The sequence below is a fragment of the Equus quagga genome, chromosome 2, assembly GCF_021613505.1.
Source record: "Equus quagga isolate Etosha38 chromosome 2, UCLA_HA_Equagga_1.0, whole genome shotgun sequence".
Lineage (NCBI taxonomy): Eukaryota > Metazoa > Chordata > Mammalia > Perissodactyla > Equidae > Equus > Equus quagga.
In genome coordinates, this window is record NC_060268.1 from 55,972,481 (window position 1) to 55,999,495 (window position 27,015).

Sequence of the window (27,015 nt, forward strand, 5' to 3'; positions counted from 1 at the left end):
ATATAAATTTTTAATGAATAATAACTTATATAGTGAGAAGAGAAGCATTTACAAATTTCTTTAGTGCCTGTCTTAAAAGAAGACAGGTAGATTCTCATTTCTGCTTCTGCATTCAATCTGTTGCAATATCATGTAGTCTCTGGAAAATTCCACTGTATGCTCATGAGAAAAGGAGAATAAAAATGATAGATTATGTCTGAGCATTACTAAGGGAAGAATTTTTATCCCATGGATCCCCTCAAAGGGCCTCAAGCATCCTAGACCACATCTTAAGAATCACTGAACCAAAAAATATAAATGAATGTGCTTTGTGTCCCTGTACACAAAGATATGTGATGGTTTCCTTACATCAAGCCTTAAATTCCATTGTTTCTTCCCCTCCACTCTCTCAATCAGTGGCTCCCAAACAGCATGGACCTCATTGTAATAGTGAACCTGCAAAGGCACAGAATTTACATAAAAGAGTCTGTCAACTTTAACTCATATTTCTATAACCAGGAAACTATTTCTATTTTCCTTTACTCACTTCCTTTATCACCATAAACAAATTATTTAGCAAAAGAATCTTTAAAAAATAATGACCAAATACTATAAATCAACAAATTAAATGTTAGATTGTATTATCTTTTCACATAACTATTTGCTGTGACCATGAACAAACAAGAAAAGCTCACAACTTAATTTTGCAATTGTACTTTTGAGAAGTTGGCTCTGGAAGTACCAAATGATACGGTCATACCTCTAGTGTCATGTCAGCAGCAGCACTCATCAGAGAAGTCCAATTTTTAATATTTCCTGAAAATTTAGATTCTGCCAATAATAAAGGTACAGTTCGATGCCCAAGGCCACATTCTAAGGTAACTTGAACTGACTCTACAACAACAGCACAATTTTCTTCTATGAATGGACGGTCAATGTCTTTGAAATTTTCTGTTATTTCTGTTGCCGTATCGACACCAAGAAACCAAGAATTATAATCACTAATAGATTTTACACCCCAAAGATTTTCTGTTTCCTTAGATGTATCTTTGGATTCATCTTCCTTTGTCTTTGGAGACAGAGCAGCCATGATTGTCATCACAGTATTAAGAATTATGGGTGAAATCTTTAAAAAAGAAAGCAGAAAGTTTTTAGAATAAACTCTTTCCAAGATGAGAAGAATACATAACACTAAAGTTTAAAAGTAACTAATTAAAATTTTAAATACATTAAATTCATAACTAAGGAAAACAAGAGAGAACACCCAAAATCATGTGTCAAGTCAACTAACTTCATAACAATGATTTCTGTCCAGGTTACTCTGGAATTAAGTAACTAAGGTTACATGTCAGTTGTCAAAACCTAAAGTTAAACTGATCAATTCAGAGTAGATTGTATTATGTAAACAGAAAAAATGCAGAAGTGTAACTGAATTTCTCATTTTTAACCAGCTGCATTTAATTAAACCAAAGTGTGTGATGATCATCAAGATATACATCATAGTTTTCATTTGTCGTATTGAAACAGGAAGCTTAGGAATCATCATGGATCCCCTTTCACTTACCCCAAGATCTGAAAGTTCTCCTCTTATTGTCTTTGGATAGTATCTATGCTCATCTCCCGATTCCTATCACTGTGCCTTAGTTCTACACTGATGGTATCTTCAGTGTCCAGTCAGCACCCTCTCAGCCTACCCTCCACTCTTCTACCAGCACGATTTTTCTAAAACCCAAATCTGGGCATGTCATTCTTATGCTTAAAATCTTCAATAACCTACCATAACTTTCAGGATAAAATTCAAAGTCTCTTTAGCTTAGGACACAAAGCTCTTTGTGATCTGAGGCCTCATTAGTTAGCTGGCCAGGGCTTCCCAAAGTCTGAGAAATACTGGGTTAAATAAGTTAAGTGGATTCCTTTATTGTTCACTTCTCATAAACCTTACTTGTTTAGTATGCTAAAGAGATACGATTATATCAGCAAAAGAACAATCTAGTATGCATTGCTTCCCAAACTTAAATGTCAACTGAATCTTTTTTTTTAGTCCTTGCCTTATTAATGTTACCCATAATTAGTGCTCTCAATCCTACAACTCCACCACATCATTCTCTCTAGCCATATTAGATTACCCTTCTAAGTCCTTAAAGGATTTTTCACACCTCTGCCTTTGTGCATTCTGTCTGTTGTGTTGGAGTAACTCTTCCACTCTGTCTCCATCAAACCTCCATCAGATTTTCAAAATTCAGTTAAAGTAGCCCCACTTCCAGACAGCCTTCCTGGACACCTGGTCTGAGTTAGAGGCCCAGTGCCTGTGCTCTTGCACTGAAAGCTGGAATCAATGATTTTCTTCCTTCTCTCACATACATCAAGTTTTTTGAAGGCTGAGATCATGTATCCCCAATGCCTTGTACAGGACATTTTTCATATCTAGTAAGACCTCAAAAATGTTTGTTGACTACATAAATAAACTGATATAAAAAGAAAAGGAAAGACATTCCCCTCAGCATCTTAACCTAGTGTCTTAGACAAAGCACATGCAAACACAAGCACTTTCTCCCCCATTTACTACTTTGTCTTTAAAAAATCAAATCTATGAACAAAATACAAGCTAAGGCTCTCTTTTAAAATATTGAGAAAAAAATACATTGTTATTTACATGGTAATTCAAATGAGATTAGTTTAAGCCTTGGTTTAAAATACTGGTTATTTACCTATATTGTAAAGCTACTATCAGAAGTGGTATTAACCACCTCAATTTTGTGTCCTTTGGACAGAGAGAGAAATAGATTTTGGAGATGATTCTATCTTTCATTTCTAACTGGTCCTGAGGTCATATTTAAAGAATATGAATGCCACTGGAGAAGAAGGACTGCTTTTTCAATGCTTCAAATGTAAGATAAAAAGAAGTAAATCTTGGGGCCAGCCCCACGGCCGAGTGGTTAAGTTTGTGCATTCCGTTTCAGTGGCCCAGGGTTTCACTGGTTTGGATCCTGGGCACAGACATGGCATCACTCATCAAGCCATACTGAGGCAGGATCCCACATAGCACAATCAGAAGGACCTAAAACTAGAATATACAATTATGTACTGGGGGACTTTGCAGAGAAGAAGAAGGGGGAAAAAAAAGAGGATTGGCAACAGATGTTAGCTCAGGTGCCAATCTTAAAAAAAAAAAAAAGTAAATCAATTTATTTCTAGCATACCTCTGTCATTACAAATATTTTATAAGCCACATAAAATATTTAATCACATAATTATTAAATTCAAATTTACACCTCAAATAAAAGCCTAAAAATAACTTACTACAAATAAAATAACAGTCACCTCCTTTTTTCATCCTTCCTTCCCTTCTCTTCCTACTCCATCTCTACTCTCCCCTTAAACCCAATCTCCACAACACACATGTGCAAATATAATAGATAAAAACTATTCAGATCATTTGTAGATATTTAAAAGTACTCCTTCAAAAGAAAAGAGAAACATTTGTATTAAAGATGGTGTTGTATTTTTGGTTGTTTTTTTTTTTTTTTTTTGGTAAGGAAGATTGGCCCTGAGCTAACATCTGTTGCCAATCTTCCTCATTTTGCTTGAGGAAGATTGTCACTGAGCTAACACCTGTGCCAATCGTCTTCTATTTTGTATGTGGGATGCTGTCACAGCACAGCTTGATGAATGGTGTGTAGGTCCATGCCCAGGATCTGAACGTGCAAACCCTGGGCTGCTGAAGTGGAGAGTGCAGACTTAACCACTATGCCACCAGGCCAGTCCCAGAAAAATGTATTTTAATGTTAGAGGTATGTATTGATTACTGAATATGTGACTAGCATAATGTTCCAGATATGAAAGACATCAAAAGATATCACTAGAAAAATAAGAATTAATTTTCACCCAAATATTATGATAGGCACTAACCTTAATTATAAATTCTTCAACAATAATATTTATATTTTGTTTTCCTGAAGCCCATGTACATTTTTCCATAAATAAAGAACAGGGCTGTAAGACCTAGAAACAAATAAATGAAATTCACATTTTCTTAGTAATAGATCTGTTATATATATGTAATACACACTTACCAGAACATGTCTTCCTCAATCTGAGATCTTTAACTACAGCCTACCACTAAAATCAAAAAGGCAAATTAAATTAGCTGAGACCCTCTTGTGAGGGCTCTTTTTAACTAAGTCTGTGAACATTGTGAAAGGACTTTAAGCAGTTCTGATCAATTCCTTTATGCCAAATTCTTAAGTAATGATGCACATTTACTATTAGAAGTTTAAAATGTTTCCTTTGCTAAAATATCTTTTAAAGGATGCCCTCTTAAAACATACTTCTAAGATATGTATAAAAATGAAATGAAGAATATGGTTAAGGTCTTACATTTGCAAACAGGTACACAAGAAAACGAAATTGGTATTTCATTATAATTTTTATGACAGCTAAATCACTTACTGTTTATTTTAAACAAACAGTTCTGTTAACACTTTAAAAAAAGACTATGGTAAGGTAGGAAAATGAACAGTTTCCAGATGACTAAACAAGTCAGTCTTGAATATCATATAAGGTCCTTATCAGAATAAATTTCAAATCTTCAAACTCAATGATTTATTCTATGAAGCCTACATTCTTATATATTATGAAAGAAATAAAATAATCTTGCACCTGAATTGAATGGGTGAATTAGTACTGCATAACTTTTTTCAAAAATTAGGATGAGCTTTTAACAAAGTGATTAACACAAGCTTTCTGCGGCACGTCAAAAGAAGATGATCCCACTAAAGAACGCTTCATGATAAAGTACACATTAAGCCTAGCACTGCATTTCTTTATGAAAGTCATTTTGCCCACAAATTTTTTTTAATTTAAAATAACACTGCAAATGAGTCACATAAGAAAATGATCCTCTTTAAATAAACAAATATAAAATAAAATAAAATAAATGATAAAATTATCAATTTAATATTAAAAAATAACTGGTATGTAATTAAATTAATTAAAATCATATTTTTCAACAATAATGTGGAAACATAATTGAACTTAACTTTTAATACAGTAAAACACAATCTCTCTTGGTCACATGACTCTAACTGAATTTTTTCATTCTAAGCTTAAAGATTTTAATACTCATTCATTCATTCATTGGATATATTGTGGTGAACAAAAGAAACAGCTGAAAAGGAATGTTTATTTTTACTAAAATTCAAATACTATTCAACAGAAGATGATACAATGAAAAGAAAACCAGTCTGGAGGTAGTCCCCAGTTCTGTCTCTAACAGCCATGGCTAAATCATTTAACATCTTTGGAACTCAATATCCTTATCTGTAAAACCTCAAGTTTGTAGTAAATAATTTCTAAAGTCCTACAGAGTTCTCACATTCCAATTGCTAAAGCCCTACAGAGCTCTCACATTCTAGGATTCAATGAACAAACCATTTCTGCCTTTCTTCAATCCATGCTTAGGATTTAACGTAATTCTTACTGTGGTAATGTTTTTTCCCCTCTTTTCTCTGAGAAAAGGGCAAGCGAGCACTTTAAGATCTCTCACAGAAGCTTCCATCATCTGTTCAAGTTTGGATGTTGACAGAGAGAGGTCACACTGGAATGAGGCTGTCAGAGCAGGAGCATCAGCCTTTGTCAGGCTGGCAACAAACACCACTTCCGGATCTGTAATCATGGCCTTTAAAGTCATATTTGGCTTTAAAGAGTCATCTGAAGAAACAAAAATAGGAACAAAAAAAGTTGTAGTAAAGTAAACCTTGGCACCTGAGTACATGTTATCTACACATTGCTAAGTTGTTTCTAATATTCTGCTCCAATGGACATGGTGACATTAACAATATCAATATATGACTGACATTAATGATAATTGATTATTAAACAAATGCTGATTGTGCAGGATAATGCAATCCAATCCCTGTCATAAGAAGATCATTCCCACTTTGACCTACCAGGAATAAGCTTGTTTTGAAGTTTTTTGTCAGAATTAAGGTGTGTGCACACATATACACATGAGTATGTATTATGTTATGCTGTAGGGGCAAAGAGGGGAAACAGGAGAGTGGAATATCAGGAAGCGGATAAGAGACCCTGATAAAGAAGACAAAGCATTATCATTTGCTTACTTTTGATAAACAGATGGCAAGCAATAGGATATACTGGCGTATATGAGGAAGCCATTTAGTGTAAAACTAATTTGACCTAACCTTGTTTTTTCCAAAAGGACCTGATGTGGCCGCTGAGCATGCATTGCACATCTGCTTTAAGCATTTGCTATGTCCCAAAGACAAGGACAAATGCCCTTAAGATAAAGGTGCAACTTCCCCCACATTGGCATTTTCTTAAGGATAAGCATCTCTCCCTAGACTAGGAATTGATTGCTGTGCTCACCCTGTAACCACCCAGTGCGAGGCAACAGATCTGCTACCTGCTGTGTCCATCAATTGCTGTGCCAACAGGGTAATCTTGTGACTATCGTAAAAGGGACATTTCAATCATATGTGATACATGCTCTTTAACTGTACGTAACTACTCTGTACACCCCCACTTCTTTAGAGTGCTCCATTCCTTTGTGGAAGGACTCTCCTGGGCTATGTTGTCCTCAAATCTGGCTCATAATAAACTCACCCCAGTTTTGATTTATAGATTGGTTATGGACTATTTTCGCCGACATTTTGATTTCACATAAAGTACACAGTCAATGTCATACAATCTGCAGTATAAATACATTAAATGTATATATGAATACAGAGATATCATATATGATTACTGTTTAAGAAAGGTAAATGGAAAAATAAAATTCTGACCTTGCCAGTAAATTGTAGTTTTCCAATCTTGCTGAGTCATACATTAGATAGAAAAATGGCCCTAGACCATTATGACTTAAAGAAAATCACTGACCTATTTGGTAATGCTTGAAGAAACAATTTACAGAGCAGGGAAGTGGCTTCAGCATACACCAAGACCAAACATTTGCAAACCGTCCACTGAGTTTAATGAATCCAAAGCAATGTTCAGGGATGTCATGCTGGGTCCTGCAATACCCTTATATTCTGCTTTTATCTGTTCAATTCTTCTTCAATATGCCATAATTCTTCAAAATATTTTCTTTGAATTAAAGATTCCCCTTCTATAAAACAGGCTGCCAACCACAGACCCAGATTAACTCTCTCTATTGCTGGATGAGTAAAGAAATGTTAATGGCAGAGTTGGAACAAGAGCAGAGGCTTCCTGGCCCCTAATTCAATATATATTTCTACTCTACTCCTTTCTTAAAAATCTATGCTTACTAAAGTTTTTCTACAGAATATGTTTAAACTTCAAAGAGTAATTTTACATTCTTCATTCTCATTTCTCTTATTTCTTGTTTGCAATTTTTGTTAAAATGTATAAGTCGTCATCTATGATAGATAAATTCTGCTAACCTTTGTCTATCCTGAGTTTTGCTGTGGCAGTCTGTCGTAGTGGAATCTGTGCTTCTTTTGCCATATTTTCTGGACTCTGAGACACAGCTTTGATAAAGAAATCTGCCACAGTCATCAGAAATTCCACACTGGCACATATATACAGCTTGTCAAGAACAGCATCAATATGACTTCCATTTTTGCCTTGTTTGTAACTTATATCGATCATAGAACTGTTGTTATCTTGGTCATTCTTCCTATCAATCATTCTGAAAAAAATATACGCATTCATTATTTTATTCCTGCTAAAATAATTTTTAAAAATGAAAAATTTCCTATACATGTTAATAACCTTTCTTTCACCTTTCAGTTTCTAATCTGAATAGAAAACAGGTCAATGTTAACTGGAGTCTAATTAGCTATGGTCTCCTAATCTCCACAGCAAATATATATTATTAAACAATTACAGAATATTTTATAATTATAATGCAATACAAAAAAATCAAGGACAGCTGAAAGGAATTTCAGCAATTAAAACAACACATTAATGTGGTCCTGTAAAATTTAAAAGACAACCTCTTTACGTTATTTTATGATATAAAACCTCTCTGAGAATATATCTCCAAAGATCATCTTATATAATTTGAGTCCAAAAGTATTTAATGCGATTCAAATCAGCCACTGTTTATTAAGTGTCTGCAATGATACTTCTGACACATCATCACATGTGCTGGAAAGAGCAGGCTAACAAACATGGCTCTTATCACCCCTGCCTAGAGAGCTGTGGAGGACTACCTCAAGCACAGATTTGCAAACCAGAAAAACCGGTTGCATCATAGCACTCTTTCCTCATTTTTCATCTCTTAGAAAAACAAAAGGCTCAGAAGCATTCAGTATGTATTCAATAGAGTTCAAGTTTAGGTAGCAGCATAGTTTTTCTCCAAAAAAAAAAATCAAGGATGGAAATATTACGTGTCTCATTATTTGAGAAAGGAATAAAAATACAATTAGGCTTTTGAAGTTACAGATTTCCCACTTTATAGTAGGTTGATCTAGGTTAATCTTTCCAAAAGGGGTAGATAATGTGAAAATGCTAGGGATTCCATTTCCATTAAAACTTTGAAAGAAATTTCACAGAACATTTTAAAATATACAGACAAAATAAATAAGACAAAGGAAAGACCTACAACTTTCAGGCTATTTTTTAAAAAAATTCTGCCTATTGGGGACAATTTAGAAAAATATATTACCAACAAACCACCCCATGTGGATTTAACTATTAACACTCTTACATTCTCTTAGTTCCTGCTTTTAAGAGTATTCCATTTTATTATGAAACTTCCCTTTAATTCAAACTTCAAAGTAAGTGAATCTGAAATTAGCACTTCTTCTTGATGCACTGCAAACTGAAATATGACCAAAGACCTCTTTTGATAATCCCAAGCCCAGCAATCAACACCTGGCAGCAATGCCAGGTGCAATGTCGATCTTGAACAATGTACAGCAAGTTCAGAGATGACAAACCTTGATGTTGCTCTCTCAATGCCTTCTCTGAGATCATCAAGGGTGCATGTCTTAAGTTTAATGCTAACATTCATTGAGCCATCCTTAAACATCTTCCCTGCGGAGGCCATAAGATGTAGTCTGAGTTCTCCAAGCCGGAAGTTGTCATTATGAAATGCAAGTTTGGATTCCTGTGGTACATTTTTCAAGCAAAAGAATCAAGTATCTTTAAATATTAATTACTTCTAAACATACTTCTTAGCTCAGAAATTAAAGGCAAATTGCTAACACAAATTTTAAAAGCATGAGTGCTAAAACACAAAAATGAAACAGAGAATAATACATATATCTGTGAGTCTATATATACATACATATAAATACATATGTGTATGTGCTGATATTCAACAATGGTTAGTATACAAAAATTTATGTGAGGGCTGGCCCAGTGGCACAGTGGTTAAGTTCGCACATTCCGCTTCAGCAGCCTGGAGTTCACCGGTTTGGATCCTGGATGTGGACATGGCACTGCTTGGCAAAAGACATGCTGTGGTATGGTAGGCGTCCCACATATAAAGTAGAGGAAGATGGGCACGGATGTTAGCTCAGGGCCAGTCTTCCTCAGCAAAAAGAGGAGGATTGGCAGCAGATGGTAGCTCAGGGCTAATCTTCCTCAAAAAAATAAAAATTATGTGATTTACAGTTCAATGTAAATAAAAATAATCAGGAAATATTTTTGTCAAACAATAAATATTTAATGAGCTCTTCTGTAAAAAACGCTGTGATAGGAACTACGGGGTTTATGAGAAAGGACAAGGCACGGCAGGTGATCTCAGTGAGCTTATACCCCAATTGAGAAAATAAAACAGAAATACATTACAAGGAACATCACAAGGAGATGCTATAAGTTGTAAATAATCAAAAACGACATAGTCATTTATTTATAATTCATACTTATATCCTTCCATATTCCACAAAGGATATTAGGTGATTAGGTAAAGAATATAAATAGCAAAAGCTCAGAGGGTCAAAGAGATCATTGCGCATTGGGAAAATTCATGAAGAAGGTGAGAACTTAATTCAGCCTTGGAAACTAAGTGAGATAAGATAGGCTAAGAGGCGGCAGAAAATATTATAGATGGGGAAAAACACAAGCAGACAATTCAAGATGCTCTGAGGGCTAGAGGTACAGGCTGCTTAGGCCTGAATATTCCAATTAAAGAATGGTAGGGAATGAGGGCTAGAAAGTAATAGAGAGGCCTAATCAAGGTCTCAAATTCTAAACTAAAAATTTAAACTTTTATTTATAGGAAAAAGGACGTCAATCTTTATTCCATCATAATACATAGCTCCAAATTCTATAGGTATGCCTAGACTTTAATAGAACAAACCTCAACCAATCAACCAAAAAACAAATCTTCAGGGAAGTAAAGAACATCAATCCTAATTGCTCCCCACAGACCTTAGCATTGATATAAGGGGTACTAGTGATGTGTAATTCTTGGCACACTGGTTATAACTCCACATCTTCTCTCACTCAAGAGAGTACATCACATTCCAGTGGGTCAGAATGACGTTATTACTGGCAAACTTGGAATGCCTTTAATTTATAAAAATGTAAATAATTCACAAACTTATGACCTGAACTATTAATTGAAATGAACTGTGACACATCTACTGACCACAATATACTAGTGTTGGTGATATAACTACTGATATAGACTATTTGGGGCCACTAAACACTTTTTTTTAATAAGGTAAAACTCACAGAACACAATGTTCTTTAATTAGAATGGGAAGTTGCAAATGGCTACGTAAGATTCATTTAGGAAACATAACTCATGCCAATGTCTAGGACGGATGAAAGGGAAAAGAGCAACAAACAAGGAAGTCATTGCAGTACCATAAGTGTGAGCTAAGAAGTTTCAAATAAAGCGGCAGTGAGAATCGACAGGAAAAACAAATGTTCACTCCAAGAAAAAACTGACAGTATTCAGCGTCTAAACGAATAAAGAAAGCCAACAAAGAAGGAAGTAAAGAAGACACTGAGATTCTAAGGCTAGGGAGAATGATGATACCTTAAGAGAAATGAACAAAAAACTTAACTGTTCATTTTCCATAAGGTCATTTTCTGATCTTTTTCATTAACATGAAACATTAAAAATTAAGACAGTTCATTACATAAATGACAGATACTAGGCCAAGGCTCAACAGTAACAACGTATGAATATTGTATAATTTTTAGAAAACAATATGAAATGTAAGATAACATATAAATGGACATTAACAACAGATATAATACCCATAGTCTTCATTGATTATGGGTATTATCATATGACATGTATTATGAGTACTATGATATGACAATTAATTGATATAATCAAAAATATTTATTAAAAGATACTATCTACATAATAAAAAATGGCTTTCTAAAATAGCAGATGCATTATTTAGTTCAAATTATTATGGCACTAGACTTTGGTTCTTCAATTTATTCATCAGTATATTTAACACATATCTACTACATATCAAATTATTCAGTAGAAACATAATTAATGCTTCTACATAATGGATAATCATGAATTTTAAAATAGTCCTCTAAGGTTCCAAAGCCACTACTAAATTATTCTCCTTAAAAAGTTCTATATGCATATATATCTAGTATGTAATAAAACTGTACATATAATTATTCTAGTAGAAATGGATCTAAGTGCTTCAGTGCTGATGTTACTTGAAAAAAAGTAAAAACTTTTCCTTAACCTAGTAAGATTAGAAACACTAACAAAGTAAAGACAGAGAGCAAAGACCAATGCATATTCTGTAGGCCAAATAATTTAATAGACAAATTATTTTTTTAATGAATAGTCACATCAAAAAATGCCACTATTCTAAAACTGAATATCAAGAGCTAAGGCTTTATTTCTAAATACAGAAATTTACTACATACCTGGTTGACATCATTGTTATAAAGGACAATGGAAAGAGATTCAAAGTGAAAGTCAAATTGCAGAGTAACATTCTGGTCTACAGAAAGCTCTGAGTCTGGCAAATCTTCTTGTGCTGATGGTTCAAGCATAAATATGAAAATTAAAAAGCTTTTAAGTAGGCATATAATTTTACACATATTTAAAAAGCTGGGATAATAATTTATCATTCTAATTTATCATGCTTTCTAGGGTTCTTTAAATCATTATGAGGCAATTAATAAAAATGGCAATGATTTATTCCATATATTTAGTACAGGGCAAAGTGACAGAGGTAGACCATCTACATTTCTAAAAAGAAAAAAAAAAGAAGAGGAGGCCTTGCAACGACTATCAAGACAACTTTTTTTTAAAAAAAAAAAAGCCCCTTATCCAGCCTGGTGGCACAGCGGTTAAGTTCACACATTCCGCTTCTCGGTGGCACGGGGTTCACTGGTTCGAATCCCGGGTGCGGACATGGCACCGCTTGGCAAATGCCATGCTGTGGCAGGCATCCCACATATAAAGTAGAGGAAGATGGGCATGGATGTTAGCTCAGGGCCAGTCTTCCTCAGCAAAAAGAGGAGGATTGGCAGCAGTTAGCTTAGGGCTAATCTTCCTCAAAAAGGCCATTCAGAGCAAGATTATAAAGTAGTTTATAATTATCAAGGCATTTCACCCAAATGGTTACAAGCCATTCTCAAGAGATTATGAAATTTGAGCCACAGAAATGTAGCACTTATAAAAGCACAGCAGCCTGGGGCCATTTATTGTAAGGGGAAGGAGGACTTCATCTCTTTTGAGCCATGGAAATATTAACCTATTTACAGTCTAATAAAATATATGATATTCACATCAACGACTTTGATGAAAAAGAGAGAAATTATATTCTATATAACTGTTTAGAAAAGTAAGAAGGAACCTTATATTTTAGAAAAATTATGTTTTAAAAGGCTGAATTTAAAAGGTTCAGTGCTTAACTCAATTCTAATAATCTGGAAAATTCCTTTACGTATCTGACTACATCATTGTCCAATAAGGCCAGATAAGTAAAGCTGTTACTATACAAGAATACCCTCCTTTCTCATGGGCCAGTCATCTAAGCATGATACCAACGTCCTTTCTCTCTTAATTATTTTGGGACCTTAAATAATTTAATTAATTAATTAGGGACCTTAAGCTGCACGCCTAGTTTGCTTTTTCACTCAAAGTATACCACCTCAGTGCCCCCAAAATTCAGCAAATTCAGCTTTCACAAGTAAAGGGCAAACACGCAGCATGCAGGCAACAATAACCGGCCCCTCCCCTTGCAGCAGACGATGAGCATACCTCCTTCCCTGGGAGCTTCAAGCACCTCCAGCCCCAGCCCCAGCTAATTTTCTACAGTAAATAAAACAATATCCAACCAGTTCATACCGCATTATGCTGGCAACTAAAAAAACACTAAATATAAATACAGAATTAACACTAACTTTTCTCCATAATCAAAGCAAAAATCTTCATTGATTTATACCTTTGAGGTGGTCAGGTCCACTCGAAACATCTTTTCTTACTCTTACAGCCTCCTGGGTAGACTGCGTAGGGCTTGGCTGTGAAGAAGCTTCTCCAAGATTTTCCAGCAAAATTTTCATTAAAACTGTTAAGTCATCTTCACTGAGAGCAACCTAGAAACCAACAATAAGTTGTTGTTAATATAAAGTAATAAAAAAATGCAGAATACCATATCTATGTCTTAATTTATGGTTCCTCAAATCAACTAAATGTTCATCTAACTAAAAAAAAAAAAAAAGAGTTGGGACCCAGAAATACCAGGAGAGAAGTAGTTCGTCTTGTATATTATGAGACATTTCTCCCGTGTGTAAACACTTCTGCCTCCACCCATATGCAAGCCCCTGCTGCTGCTGCTCCGTCACTGTTCCTGCCTTATCTGTTACTATCTCACTCTCTTCCTGGACCTGTGCCTCTCTCCCCTCTCCCTATCTCCTCATCTCCATTCTGCCTCTCTCTCTCCTCACTCAGTACCAGCTCTTTCCTCTACATTATTTACTCCCCTCTAAACTCAATATAGGAAGAGCACTTTCATTTTCTGGTCTCTACCAAGAAGTAAAAAGATGCTTTCCTGCAATGTAGCTCTTATTCTCAGTATATATGCATCTGGACATAAACAAAATATTTGTTTAACTTATCAAGAAAAATGTCTCTTAGAACAATAACAAATGCATCTACAAAGACTTTTTAGAAACCAAAACAAACCAGGAAAGTAATATCTTGTTCATCTCCTACCTTTATACAAGGGGATATGTGGCAAAAAGAAAAAAAAAAGCAAGAGCTTTTAAGTCAGGCAGATCTGGATCAACTCTACCACTTTTTAGCTGTGTTCAAGCTGTGTCTTAGCTTCCTTAACTCAACTTTCTTGAGTTCTAAAATAGGAATAGTATCATCTTCCTCATAGGTGGCTGCAGAACAACATGCAGCAGCTAGAACAAACAAGGCTGTTACTGCCTGCTAAGATTCATTAACTCTTTAAATCCTTCTATCTTTGTACATTTCTCCCACACATATAGTGGTCCGAAAGGCCTGCTTCAAGTACTTAAACAGAGTCACACAAGCATGCATGCATTCACAGCACCTTCTCCTCTAAACACCACAGAACCCTTTGTCCCCCATATTAGGCCCCTACTACCAGAGAAATTGCCTGACTGCCAGCCTACAGGGAAACAGAGAGATATTTTAGCATGAGATAATGACCAGGCATTTCTTGTTTCCCCCGTCCCCAGTCCTCAGAGAACAGATGTCACTTTAACTCCCTAGAATTCCTTGTGTGTTCATTCCCATTTGTGATAGCAACCAAGTATCACAGCTGCCCTAAGAGCAGCTAACTTCATCACCTCCTGGTTTGCTGCCGGAGGAAAGAGCAACTGCAGCATGTACTTAGACTGAACTTCAGTAAGTCTGGAGGACAATTTGAGAGGCCACCCAACAGTTTGTTACAAACTGCCAAGCCGATCTACCCAAACAACTTGTTGATGTCACCTGCCTGATACCCTTTCTTAGCTGCACTCCAGACTCAGACAAACTATACAGACTGACCAATGAGGGGGTGTTTAGAGGGGCCGGGATCACTGACAAATTAGGCCGTGGAGACCGAACCCACCACGGCTGCATTCTTGATTTAACAGGGGTGCTTTTAGTTAAAGTGATGATCATGCGTTGTGCTAAACTCATGGATCTGTTATTTTTTCTTTTTTCTTTTGCAATACTTCAAGCATAAAGAAAAAGCATATAGAATACTATAATCCTCCCGTGAATCCAGTGTCTAGCTTTGTCAAATCTTAATAAGCAGCTATATTTCCTTCAGATCCTTTCCTAGATATGGTTGATGTTCCACATTTATTTCTATGAGGCCCCATTCCCTTCTTTCCAGCCCAGAGAAATACACTATGCTGAATTAGAGAATTATTCTTCATGTCAGAGAATTATTCTTCCCATGAATGCTTTCTTATGTTTACCACTACTGAATTCCCCCATAAACAATATTATCCATTCTCTTGCTTATTGTAAAATTTGAAATCATACAGATCTGTACTATCACTTTGCAACTCGTTTTTTCCACTTTTATGTTTAAGATAGGCTCATTTTGTTTTGTATAGTTCTAACTCATTCACTTTATCTGCTTTATAATGTCCAGTGTACGAATATACCATAATTTGATCCACATTCTCCTACTGATAGACATTTAGGTTTTACTTTTGCTTTCAGCAAACCTATAACCACACAATCTTTGAAAGGAAGGGGAAAGGGTCAAATATTAGTCCTGGGATCTAATCTCTCAACAGCAAGGGAGAAATTAAGAGAAGAGTCCCATACTATGGAATAGAGAAGTCTCACAAATACCCTAAACACACACTCTTCTTCATATACACACAGGAACTTTACATTCCTACAACAAACTGCAATTTTAATGTGTTCTCTTGTAGAACACTGCTCCTTTCATTCCTCCTGTTTTATCTTAGAATTAACTCTGAAATAACCAGAGTTAAATATCAAAAAGCACTAAACTACTAATTCACACACTCTATTGGGGTTTTGTTTTGTTTTGTTTTGTTTGCTGAGGAAGATTCACCCTGAGCTAACATCTGTTGCCAATTTTCCTCTTTATGTATGTGAGTCACCACATCATGGCCACTGATGAGTGGTATAGGTCTGCACCCAGGGACCAAACCTGGGCTGCCGAAGCAGAGTGTGCCAAACTTAACCACTAGGCCACAGAGGCTGGCCCCACACACTCTATCATTTAGTCACTCCTTCCCTGCCCCTATCCCTTACTGTTTGGCTGCAACAGTTTCATATACCGGCATAAGAATCATAGGATCCCTACACTTCCATGACCATTTTTGACCAGTATCATCTCTTCCCATGAGCCTACAGATGACCTGCTAATCACACTATTAAAAATACTGCTGTATTTATATGCTTACCAAATAAACATATTCACCTATTTAAAATGTCCATTTTTCATTTTTTTTTGGTGAAGAAGATTCACCCTGACCTAACATCCGTTGCCATTCTTCCTCTTTTTTTGCTTGAGGAAGATTAGCCCTGAGCGAACATTCATGTCAATCTTACTCTATTTTGTATGTGAGATGCCTCCACAGCATGGCTGATGAGTGGAGTAGGTCTGCACCAAGATCCGAACCTGCGAACCCGGGCTGCTAAAGTAAAGCGCGTAGAACTTTAACCACTCTGCCATGGGGCCAGGCCCTAAAATGTCCACTTTTTCTAATTAAAAGAGTACTTCTATACATTAAAAATACTAAGGTGTCTGAATGCGATATCTAAATATCACTTTATACTTTCATAATTACACTGCCTTAAAACTTTAATAAAATTTTCTAAAATTACTAATAATATTTTCAATAGACTCCAATAGGTTTTATCTCAGATGTTCTGATGGCTTTACCAAATATCTGACTAAAATGAAACAAAGAAAAGTGTGGGAGACTAGGATAATCTCATTTTCAGCTAGCAAAGTATTCCCTTTAATGCATCATCGCTTCTGATGTACACTAGAACTGTACTGTGATCAATGATAAAAGCCTATATAACAATTTTCATATACTTTGTACATATTCTTACCTGCATAGGTTTCAGTTTTCCTTTGATCTCCATCCCTGGAATTTGCGTATACCATGTTGCTGCTAAATTTCGCTGAATGGACAAAAGCATATTGACTGGTTTTAAAATTTCAATGTCATGCTGTGGCAAGCCAGCCTGCAAAATAGTTCTGAAAGATAAACAAGAACTTATTTTACATTTTTGAAATTTACATTTTAAAATGAACACTATCATATTCTGTAATAGTTTCCACATACCATTTTCCTAAACCCTGAAGGCTGCTATCAGAATTCTTTCAGAACATGCTTCTTTTCACAAATCAACTCAAATCAGAATAAAGAAGTTTATATGTGGAGCTATCTGAAACAAAGCCTATGTAGTCCTGACTTCAAAGACAAATATTTCTTAACGTATGACTACTGCACTATTTACTATCTTTCACAAAGACGATTTAATATTAGCAACTAGTACAAGCCATACAAACAAATGTTACCTCCTCCTAAAATTGGAGGACAAAGAGAGTGATGGTCTACTTAGTCCTTAGTTTTTATGTTATTGGTACTTCTCCAAACTCAAAGGGGAAAACTCACCAAACCTAGAAGTTAAACAAACATGGTAATAGTCATTTCCAGCTTGCCTGCCAACAACCATTTGCACAGCCAAATGGTACTCTTGTCATTCAACAGAGCCAACACTTTCCCATTTGGATTGAATAATCCTTTAGATAACTCAGTGAAAATTCCCAAATATGACAAGGTTTGGAAATGAGAAATAAATCTCAAATTTTATTACATTTTAAGTTTTCTCTCATCTACAAAAGACAGCTATGTGCAAAGTAAAAAACAAATAAATAAATCTAAATGAAGTATTATTGAGCAAACTATAATTTTATCACAGGGAATTTTTAGAGAATGGAAAAAAATCACATTTAAATTTAGTAAGACAAATGCAGATTCTATGAGGTGCGTTACTATTAACCACTGACCACAAACCAAAGGTCAAGTTTTCATAACTAGAAGAATTAAGGAATGAGAACCACAAATCACTAGAGTATTTTACCCCTGGCAAAGATTCTATGAAAATTCTATTTCTAGTAAGTAATACACAATTGGATTATGTATTTATACCTGGACAGCTTCAACTGAGTGAGCTGGATGTTCATTTTGTCAATGACTGGGGGAATAGAATAATGTCCTACAGAAACTAAGCTAAATTTGTTTTCAACTCTGATTAAACCCAGATCTGCTATAACAGCATTAGGTGACACTGAAGACTGAGGGATGATAATAACTGGTGCTTTCAAATTGATATCCATCAAAAGGCGGAAACTCTTTTGAGCCAAGTCTTTCATGCTGGAAGCAGCTCTTTCTGCAGCCTGGACTGTGGCTGCGCTCAAAGCTTCTTTGGCAGTTTGGAAATTGTTGAGGAAGTTCTGTTGAAAGAGACTGATATTCAGAATTCCAAAAAAACAAGATTTATTTAAAAAAGGAGAAACTTTAAAAAGCATTTACTTTAAAATGAAAAACTAAATAAAACAGGTAATATAAAAGAGATGTGATTTATGATTGTGTACATGGGGAGAGTAAAGTCTAGAAAGATACACTTTGAGAAATTAACAATAGTTCCCTCTAGGAAGGAAGAGTCCTTTAATTTTCATTTATATATTTCAGAATTACTTGGTTTTTATGACAAATATCGGTAAAATTCTTTTTTATACCTCCTTTTTGCTCATGAATGTTGGTCATTTTTAATTCGAATTTAAGTAAAAGAGATGGTGGAGAGCACTTTACTTCTCCAGAAGCGGGTTCAATTCTGTACCTCTAGGTCACAGGAAAAAAGTTTCTTCTTAGAAACTAAGATTTTGTCAGGTTATTTCTGAAGATTCTTTTTTGCGTGTACTCAAGCATAAGAAAGATGCTTAAAGCATCTACAATCTTGCAATCATTAATGAGAATCAAAACTTCTTTAGTTAGAGTAAGATGCATTTCATCTCAATTTCAACTAAAAACAGAAAAGACTTTTCCCCAATGAAGATCGTTCTTAGAAGCAATATTCTTGATGTTCATCTGTTAATAATACAAAGCGACTTAAACTTCCCCCCTCCAAATAAGATACTTTCCAGAAAAATGAAACATGATGGTTTAGGTAGAAATCCATGACCTGTAAGCTTTGATTAACAGCTCTGCTAAGAGGCATAGGCATATTTAAACTCTTCAGTTGGATACTTACGTGGGAAAAAAACCTTAAGTTTTACACTTACATGGAAATAAATAATTAGAAGAAAAGAAATTTTTGGCCTTGCTGATCACAATTATAATCAGAAGCTGTGTAAGTTCCAGTATTAGTCTTTCAAATGCCTGATGAGCTCCTTAAAAATTTCTTTTAGCTAAATACCTTTAAGAGTATTTCATAGAACACATAACACTGAAAAGCCCTAACTTAAAACATCAAAAAGTACTTTTAAAATACATAATTATGGAAGTGTTAAAGAATGATAGTTTATATGTTCAAAATAATGATAACAAAAATTCATTTGGTTACCCATCATGTAAAGGATTTCCTTAACAATATATAATATTCTGTTTAGCATTTGGGTATTTATCACACAGCCCTGTTAGTAAAGAGTTAGACTATCTAGATTAGATGTAGGCAAAGATATTTAGGCCTCAATGAGAAATAAATATATTTTAAAAATAAACTTACCAAAAGAGACATGAAGAATTTATGAACATAAACAATTTGAATACAACCCACTTTGAGACTAAGTTTGCCATCTACTTTAGACATATCAGCATAGGCCTTTCCTTCTGTAGCATCTGGAAAAAGAGTCATTTGGAACCTAAAGACTTCATCTCCCAAAATAGAGACAGCCTAAAAGTATGAAATTAGCTGGTTGTTACATCAGAAGAACTGTATCCATGTATTATAAATAAGTTTCCTAATTACAGAAACCTTTCTATATAAAGAAGTACCATTTAATTCAATCTTCAACAAATTATTAAAAACATTTTACTTGACAATAACTTTTTCCTATTTCTATAAAAATCATTTTACCATGGAAATATCAATTACCTAATTGGTCAGAAATAACTTTGACAAATCACCTAGTGTTCATACAATGTGAAAGCAGACAATGACCACATTCATGCCCAATCCCTAACAAAGTGCCTGACGCACAACAATTAATAAACACATACTGAACAAATGAATAAAGGCATCTCAAACCCAAAGAACAAAAATAAATTTCAATATAGAAACCTATCTTTTAATTACCTTTTTGTGAATAGACAGCAAATCAACATTTGTAACTATGATATCCTTAAGTCTGGCAAACATGTCAGTCTGCTTTGGCTTCACAGAAATAGAGGCATCCATTCCTATGGGAACCATAAAAGTTACAAACTTTCCACCCAATGCAAGTGAACAAATTCAGTGGTATTTAAGTTCAATAATACACTACCAAGATATAGAATGAATAAAAATTCTATTAGACATATTAAAGATATCAATCTCTCTGTATGAGATATCTAAGAAAGATTACAATATCTTTAAGTGCTACTGGCATCTTATACATGAAAGCTGTAAAAACTGTCAAACAAAAGAAACCGGATTTCAAAGGAAATTAATCACAAGTCTGTAAACACAAATATCCTGTGTGCTGGCAAGATCAGAAGTGGTCGTTTAGGAAGACAGATAATGTTTGTTAAACAGCCATCTACAAACAGTTATTATATTATGAAAACTACTGCTCCAATAACTAAGCATAAATGAATATAATCTGATGAATAAGTACTATTCTTTCTACAATAAAGTGTATCTAAAATGCAATCTTATAAGATTTCCCTCCAAAACACTTTTTGGCATTCTCATGATTTCTAAAGGCTGGGTGATTTCTAAAACTGTTCTCAGTAGAGAGAATGCCTGTGGCTAAGACCGGGTAATAAGCCCAAACCATTATCATGCCACCCATAAAATAGATACTTAGTAAAATTTGTTGAATGAAACTGATTTCTTAACCTTTTTAAACTGATTACTATGTACCAGGCACTTTTCTAAATACACGTAAATGTGTAAACTTAATCCTCACAACAACCCTATGAATAATTATCATAACTATCTCCATTTTACAGACCGGGAACTAAGGCACAGAAGAGTAAATTAATTTGCTCAAGGTTAGCCAGTAAGTATTAGAGCCAAAACCTGAACCTTGGCAGGCTGGGTCCAGAACCCACAGTATAATCTGAACTCATCCTTATATTGACTAATGATGAGTAAAACATAAAAATTTCTCTTAGAAACTTCTTTTCCTGATGCTATGTATACACAAAAGACAAGGGAAATAAGGACAATGACATTTTCTTTACCCAGTGAGATGGTATCATGATATTCATTTCTCAGTTTCAATTAAAGTTATATTATTCTGAAAACGCAAACAGAATGTAAGATATTAAGCCTTAGACTTATTCTGAAAATTTTTAAATACATAAGGAATGTCTCATGTCAGTCATGAACCATAACAAATTTACTTCTACCATTTCAAAATACATCTCTGAAAAGTTTTCAGGAGACTTTAAAATAAGTAAACCAAAAGATGACTCATGAGAAATCTACCATGCACAAGCTCATTCTTCCTGGAGGTCTATGTAAAAAACCAGAAATACCTACACTAAGGAATAACTACTTACCGTGTATTCTAATATCTGCAATGTTACACTTCTGATCACAGACAAAGACATTAAATGCATTCAATTCAGCTATGATCTTTAAATCAAACACATCATCTTGAGAAGTGCTGCTGGATACTAAAATGTAATAGAAACCTTGTGATTAGCAAAGTGCAAAAATGACACAACACAAAATAATCTCAAATTCACTAAAATAAAAGTACATTATGAACTATGAAGAACCAAAAAGGCTTCCATTAAGATTACATACAATTAATACGGATTTTGAATCAATTTTCAAATGCCAATCAGACAGAAATTAGTATATTCCCCTCCAAATTAAGAATAAAGGCAACTTTTAATAGCACCTTGAAAGCACAATTTGCTAGATGGAAAGTTTATTATAATTTTTCTTCTGGGAAAAAAGAAAATCCTCCATATTAGAATTCTAGAATTCTATTGGTCCCAAATTTTAATTCTGAACTCCTTTTCATATCATATATTAGATCACAAAGAATATTTCATGAAAAACTGGAATAGTGATGAATAGTTAATAAAATAGTTAATTATGATACATAATACATTAGTAGAACCAATTTCTATAGATTGTACTCTGTTTCTGCATGAAAAATTCTAAAATAAATTCTATGAGACATAAACATAAAGGGCTAAAGTTAAAAAAGTACAAAAAGAATTTTTTTGTGTGTTTGTGTGCGTGTGCACGTGTATAAGCATCATAATCAAGTGCTTCCCTTAATCTACTTTAGTCCATGTCCTGATTGATACATTTAGGAGATTTTTCTTGTGTGAGGGAAACAGACCTTTTCCTATTAAACTGTAAAAACATGGGAACATCAGTCCTTAATCACTAAGATGATAATAGGATTTTTTCCCTTAAGATTTAAAGTAGCATAATGAAACCATAAAAACCAAGTATACAGCATAACTGGAAGACTGTTTCTTTGGATTAATATTTTTTGTAGTTTATCATGAGCTTCAACATTGCTTCTTCATTTATTCAATTGTGTGTGTATGTATGCATGTATATGGTATATAGAAAAGAATGTCCATGGATATTAATGTAACAAGTACATTAAAGACAAAGAAGGTAAAACTCCTTTACTCTAGTTTATAGCAAAAGTATTGCTCTGCTCTTTGGTTAAAAAAAAAATCTGATCCTTGTATCAGATCTAATATTACTATCAGTTTTACATTTTAAAGATGCCAGTAATAAGATATAACTCAAACAGGTAACGGTCTGAAAATTAAATTACTAGATGTTAGTAATTTTACATCATATGATATGAAAGAAAAATAATTAAAATGATATTTGACTTAAACACAAGCCCATGTTCACTCAGGATACATCATATCTAATATTTCACAGCACAAGTCATATACTTGAGGCACATGTGCCCATATATGTATGTGATTTAAATTCAATTGTGGTTAGAAACCAAAGTGAGTCTGTCTCTTCCATGAGATTCTTCCTTGTGTGTCCTGCACTTAAAATTGCTGAGCACCAGGTAGGTTTACTTGACTTATTTTATTGAAATGGGCCTTTGTTACGCATGATCATATTCATATTTTAATTTCTTCTTCTCTCACTTTCATTGGCGTGAAGGCTGCAGAGACATTGATGCAAAGTATATACAAGTTAATTTTATGTAAAAGCTAGACAGTGAAATCAAATATAAATACATGATTAATATTAAACATTTATTTTAAATGCTTCCCTAAATTACTCTATAATACCATAGGGATAAATTTTCTTTCTTTTGAAACTAATCTAATCTTTCAGAGCAGCTGTAGCATTAAGGTGCTAAAAAATATTTACCTTAGCTTGAAAATACAAGTTATTATATAATTATTAAAGTTCAGAGAGAAAGTATTAGACCATGACTTAAAAGTTAATACCAGCTTTGACAACAATACTTCTGGACTCCCCCATAATTGGTTTCAGCTCAGATTCCTTCTCAGAATAGGAAGGTTCAGAGGATGGAATAGCAGATGATACAAAATCCATGAAGGAGAGTAAAGCTTCCAAATGAAGTACTAAGTCTAAGGATGAAAATGAAACCTAAGATAATGAACAATTAGAGAAGCAGATTTCAGATATGCTGACATTTTTATATTAAGTTTCAACATTTAGAAGTAGCACAAGAATAGTTCAATTAAGTCCTTTTTTTATTTTTTAAGAATGAATAATTACAATTCACTATTACAATGTCAGTCCTTACACTCTGCCCTCTCCCACACCCAATCGTAATTTTAACTGCAACAGAACATGATGGGTTTTAAGTAAAGAGACAGGAAGTATTATCAGGCCTTAGGTCAATCACATTTCAGATGGTTCCAAGGCAGACTATACAAGCTCAAATGGACTATGAGCAATGTCTGTACTGAGCTGTGCTTTCAGCTTTGTCCTTAATTTTATTCTTATCCTAAAGTCAGTATATAATTCAAATATTTAATGTTTCCATCAACATTAGGCCAAATAACCATAGTGAATAAAATTCCCTAAAAACTGTATTATTTGTGTACTCATCAAGGAATCATTAATTCATATCTGGGAAATAATCTCTTAGGAAATCAAACCAATTTTTCTAAGAATTTTATTTCAACTCCATATCCATTTCTTTTATCAACAAGATTAGATCTATTATTATGGCCACCCTTATTCTAATTTTAGAACTCACAATCTCAAAACTGAAGACGGCTATGAAGCTAGATTTAATAATTAATATACGCTAGCCTTATAATGAATTAGAAAAGATTTACCTTTAGTCTCTGTTTGGTATTTTCATGAATGGTTTTAAATTCTGGTCCATCGCTGTCTGCCTAAAAATAGTGAAGGATTAAACCACTGCGTTGCAAATACTAAAAATTCACATATTGAAAAAAAAAAATATATATATATATATACTTTACTTTTCAAAGTACGCTATGAAAACACTATAAACATATTTCTTAAAGGCAAAGAAGAACACGCCAGAAAAACTGACCATATAAGCATTTCTCACATTTATAGAAGCAAAAACTCTCACATTCCTTATCCTACTTAATGCTAACAGTAGCGAAAAATGCTAGTATATCCAGATCTCAACGAACTTTGCTTCGGACACAATGGAACTTTGTATACTCCCACTTACTCAACAACTTAGGGTTAACTCAGAAGGTTACTGAAATTATCCAGGATTTTCAGACGCTTGCATAATTCACTATAATCAACCAGTTTTAGAATGAAAAACTTTAGGGGAGAAAACTGAAATATTAAATATGGAGAAATTACGTAATTTCACATATTCAAATATTAAAGAGTTCTAGATATACAACCAGGTACCTTTGTCAACAGCATTTTCAGAAGGGGTTCATCAGTTACATTAGAAGAGTTAATAATGTGAAGAGGTTCTCCTTTAGAGTCTAAAAGAGAAAAAGACAGGGTAGCTTCAGTAAGTCTTTTAAACATTTCAAATGTATTTTAAAATAGACTAGTTACACAAATGCATGTTTGTCAAAACTCCCAGAATTGTATACTAAAAAGGGTGAATTTGACTGTATATAAATCATACCTCAATAAAACTGGCTTTGAAAAAAAAAGAAGGAAAGAACTCTATAAAAAAAAAAAAAAAACAGCACCAGCCAATTACAACTCTTGTAACATTTCGTACTACTGGTATCAGTCATTTAAACAAATCAGAATACATTAAAGAATAATGTCACAAAACACATAAACTAGGGATTACTCTCAATACAAGTCTGCTTTACTTTAAAGTTACCTCATAGAGTTCCTGTAAACTTTAAACATCCATAGCAACTTTAAAAGTTAGCTTGATGCAGTTTTTAGAAAGTGCATTTGAAAGGTTGAGGATACCTGCTAAAGAATAACTCAATAACTTAGTGTTGATTTGGGGGTAAGGGAGTGTGACTACAAGGTGATGTTAAATTTTTTCTCTATATATTTCTGTATTGTATAACTTTTCTTTTTCATAAGGACATATTAATGTCATTAAAAACAAATAATAAAACACTGATGTAATTTAAAAATAAATAAAAACCACATAAAAAGTTACTTCCTAGTAAATTAACTCATCTTTTCAAAAAGGGTCCTTGGGTTCTACACCTGGGTATTGTACTTGGGTTCTGATTTCCTAATATACCAGTTCTCGTAGAATAGTTATAATGAAATGTTACCTTTTACAAGTACTGAAGTGTTATGTATGGACATTGGAGATAAAGGCTTCATTTTTCTTTAAGATACACTTTACTTCACACTAAATATAGATATATATTTAGATATATTCTTACTTTGTGATAAATAACTACATAAATAATAAATTTTAAAATATAAAATTCCTTTGTATCGATGTAAGAAATTTAAATAATTATGGTGACTAATAAATACGCTTAATGTTGATAAAAAGGTAGGGACCATCTGTCTATTACACAGATAATTTACAGACTATACTTCACACTTACCAGCAAACTCAAAGCATCGCATGCTAATTTTTTTTAGATAAGCTTGAGCAGTCAGGTCATAAGTTTTAACTCTAGCTTCCATTCCAAGCTGCAGGACATTTAGTTCATGTATAGGCCTTCCTTTCTTTTCTGCTTTTTTCATCAAAGTAATCATAACCTAGAAAAAAGTACCAGTATTACCACAAACTATTTCCCTAATATACAATGAGGATAAGTCAACAATTTAATAACCACTCAGGGTGATATAACCAAAGAACTTGTACAATGTAAAGATATTTACTTCTATTTGTGTCTGGAAATTGCCTAGTGTTATTTACTTTGGAAGACACATTTACTTGTTCAGGCTTTTGAAACACTGCCACTATATTCTAGTAGTTTTCAAGGTAAAGTTTAAAAAAAAAAAAAAGTAGTTCTGCCTAATTCCCAGAAGTCCTAGTCTGATGGATGGCTTTTCATCTGAAAATCTGTGAGATAAACGGTCAATTTTTATACTATAGTCATGTGTTGCTTAATAACATGGGTATGTTTTGAGAAATGTATCATTAGGAGATTTTGTCATAGTGTGAACATCACAGAGTGTACTTACACAAACATAGATGGTATAGCCTACTACACACTCAAGCTATATGGTACTAATCTGCTGGGACCACTCTTGTATATGCAGTCCGTCGTTGACTGAAATATCATTATGCAATGCATAACTGTACTCCTAAAGCAAGATTTCTCAACCTTGGCACCACTGACATTTTGGGCGGGATAATTCTTTGTGCTGATGAGCAGTCCTGTGTACTGCAGGATGTTTAGTAGCATTACTGGTCTCTACCCACTGGTTGCCAGTGGCCCCCTCTTCCCAGATAGTGACAACCAAAAATGTCTTCAGACAGTACCAAATGTTGGCCTGAGGGAAGGAGGCAA

General features: G+C 34.1%; 1 protein-coding gene across 2 annotated transcripts in view; it reads right to left on the reverse strand.

Annotated features, from left to right (window-relative positions):
* The window catches only part of VPS13C (vacuolar protein sorting 13 homolog C), a 171,159-nt gene that overhangs the window by 52,549 nt on the left and 91,595 nt on the right, over positions 1-27,015 (reverse strand). For both annotated transcript variants that reach the window (XM_046650441.1, XM_046650445.1), the window contains exons 37-53: positions 26,101-26,257; positions 24,965-25,044; positions 24,403-24,462; positions 23,539-23,701; positions 21,643-21,759; positions 20,231-20,334; positions 19,661-19,828; positions 18,085-18,389; positions 16,979-17,126; positions 13,356-13,506; positions 11,827-11,939; positions 8,904-9,073; positions 7,401-7,648; positions 5,459-5,688; positions 3,889-3,981; positions 740-1,105; positions 349-435 (exon numbers count right to left, since the gene is read on the reverse strand). In XM_046650441.1, coding sequence (XP_046506397.1) covers positions 349-435; positions 740-1,105; positions 3,889-3,981; positions 5,459-5,688; positions 7,401-7,648; positions 8,904-9,073; positions 11,827-11,939; positions 13,356-13,506; positions 16,979-17,126; positions 18,085-18,389; positions 19,661-19,828; positions 20,231-20,334; positions 21,643-21,759; positions 23,539-23,701; positions 24,403-24,462; positions 24,965-25,044; positions 26,101-26,257 — 2,760 coding nt within the window. The remainder of the gene's footprint in view (positions 1-348; positions 436-739; positions 1,106-3,888; positions 3,982-5,458; positions 5,689-7,400; positions 7,649-8,903; positions 9,074-11,826; positions 11,940-13,355; positions 13,507-16,978; positions 17,127-18,084; positions 18,390-19,660; positions 19,829-20,230; positions 20,335-21,642; positions 21,760-23,538; positions 23,702-24,402; positions 24,463-24,964; positions 25,045-26,100; positions 26,258-27,015) is intronic.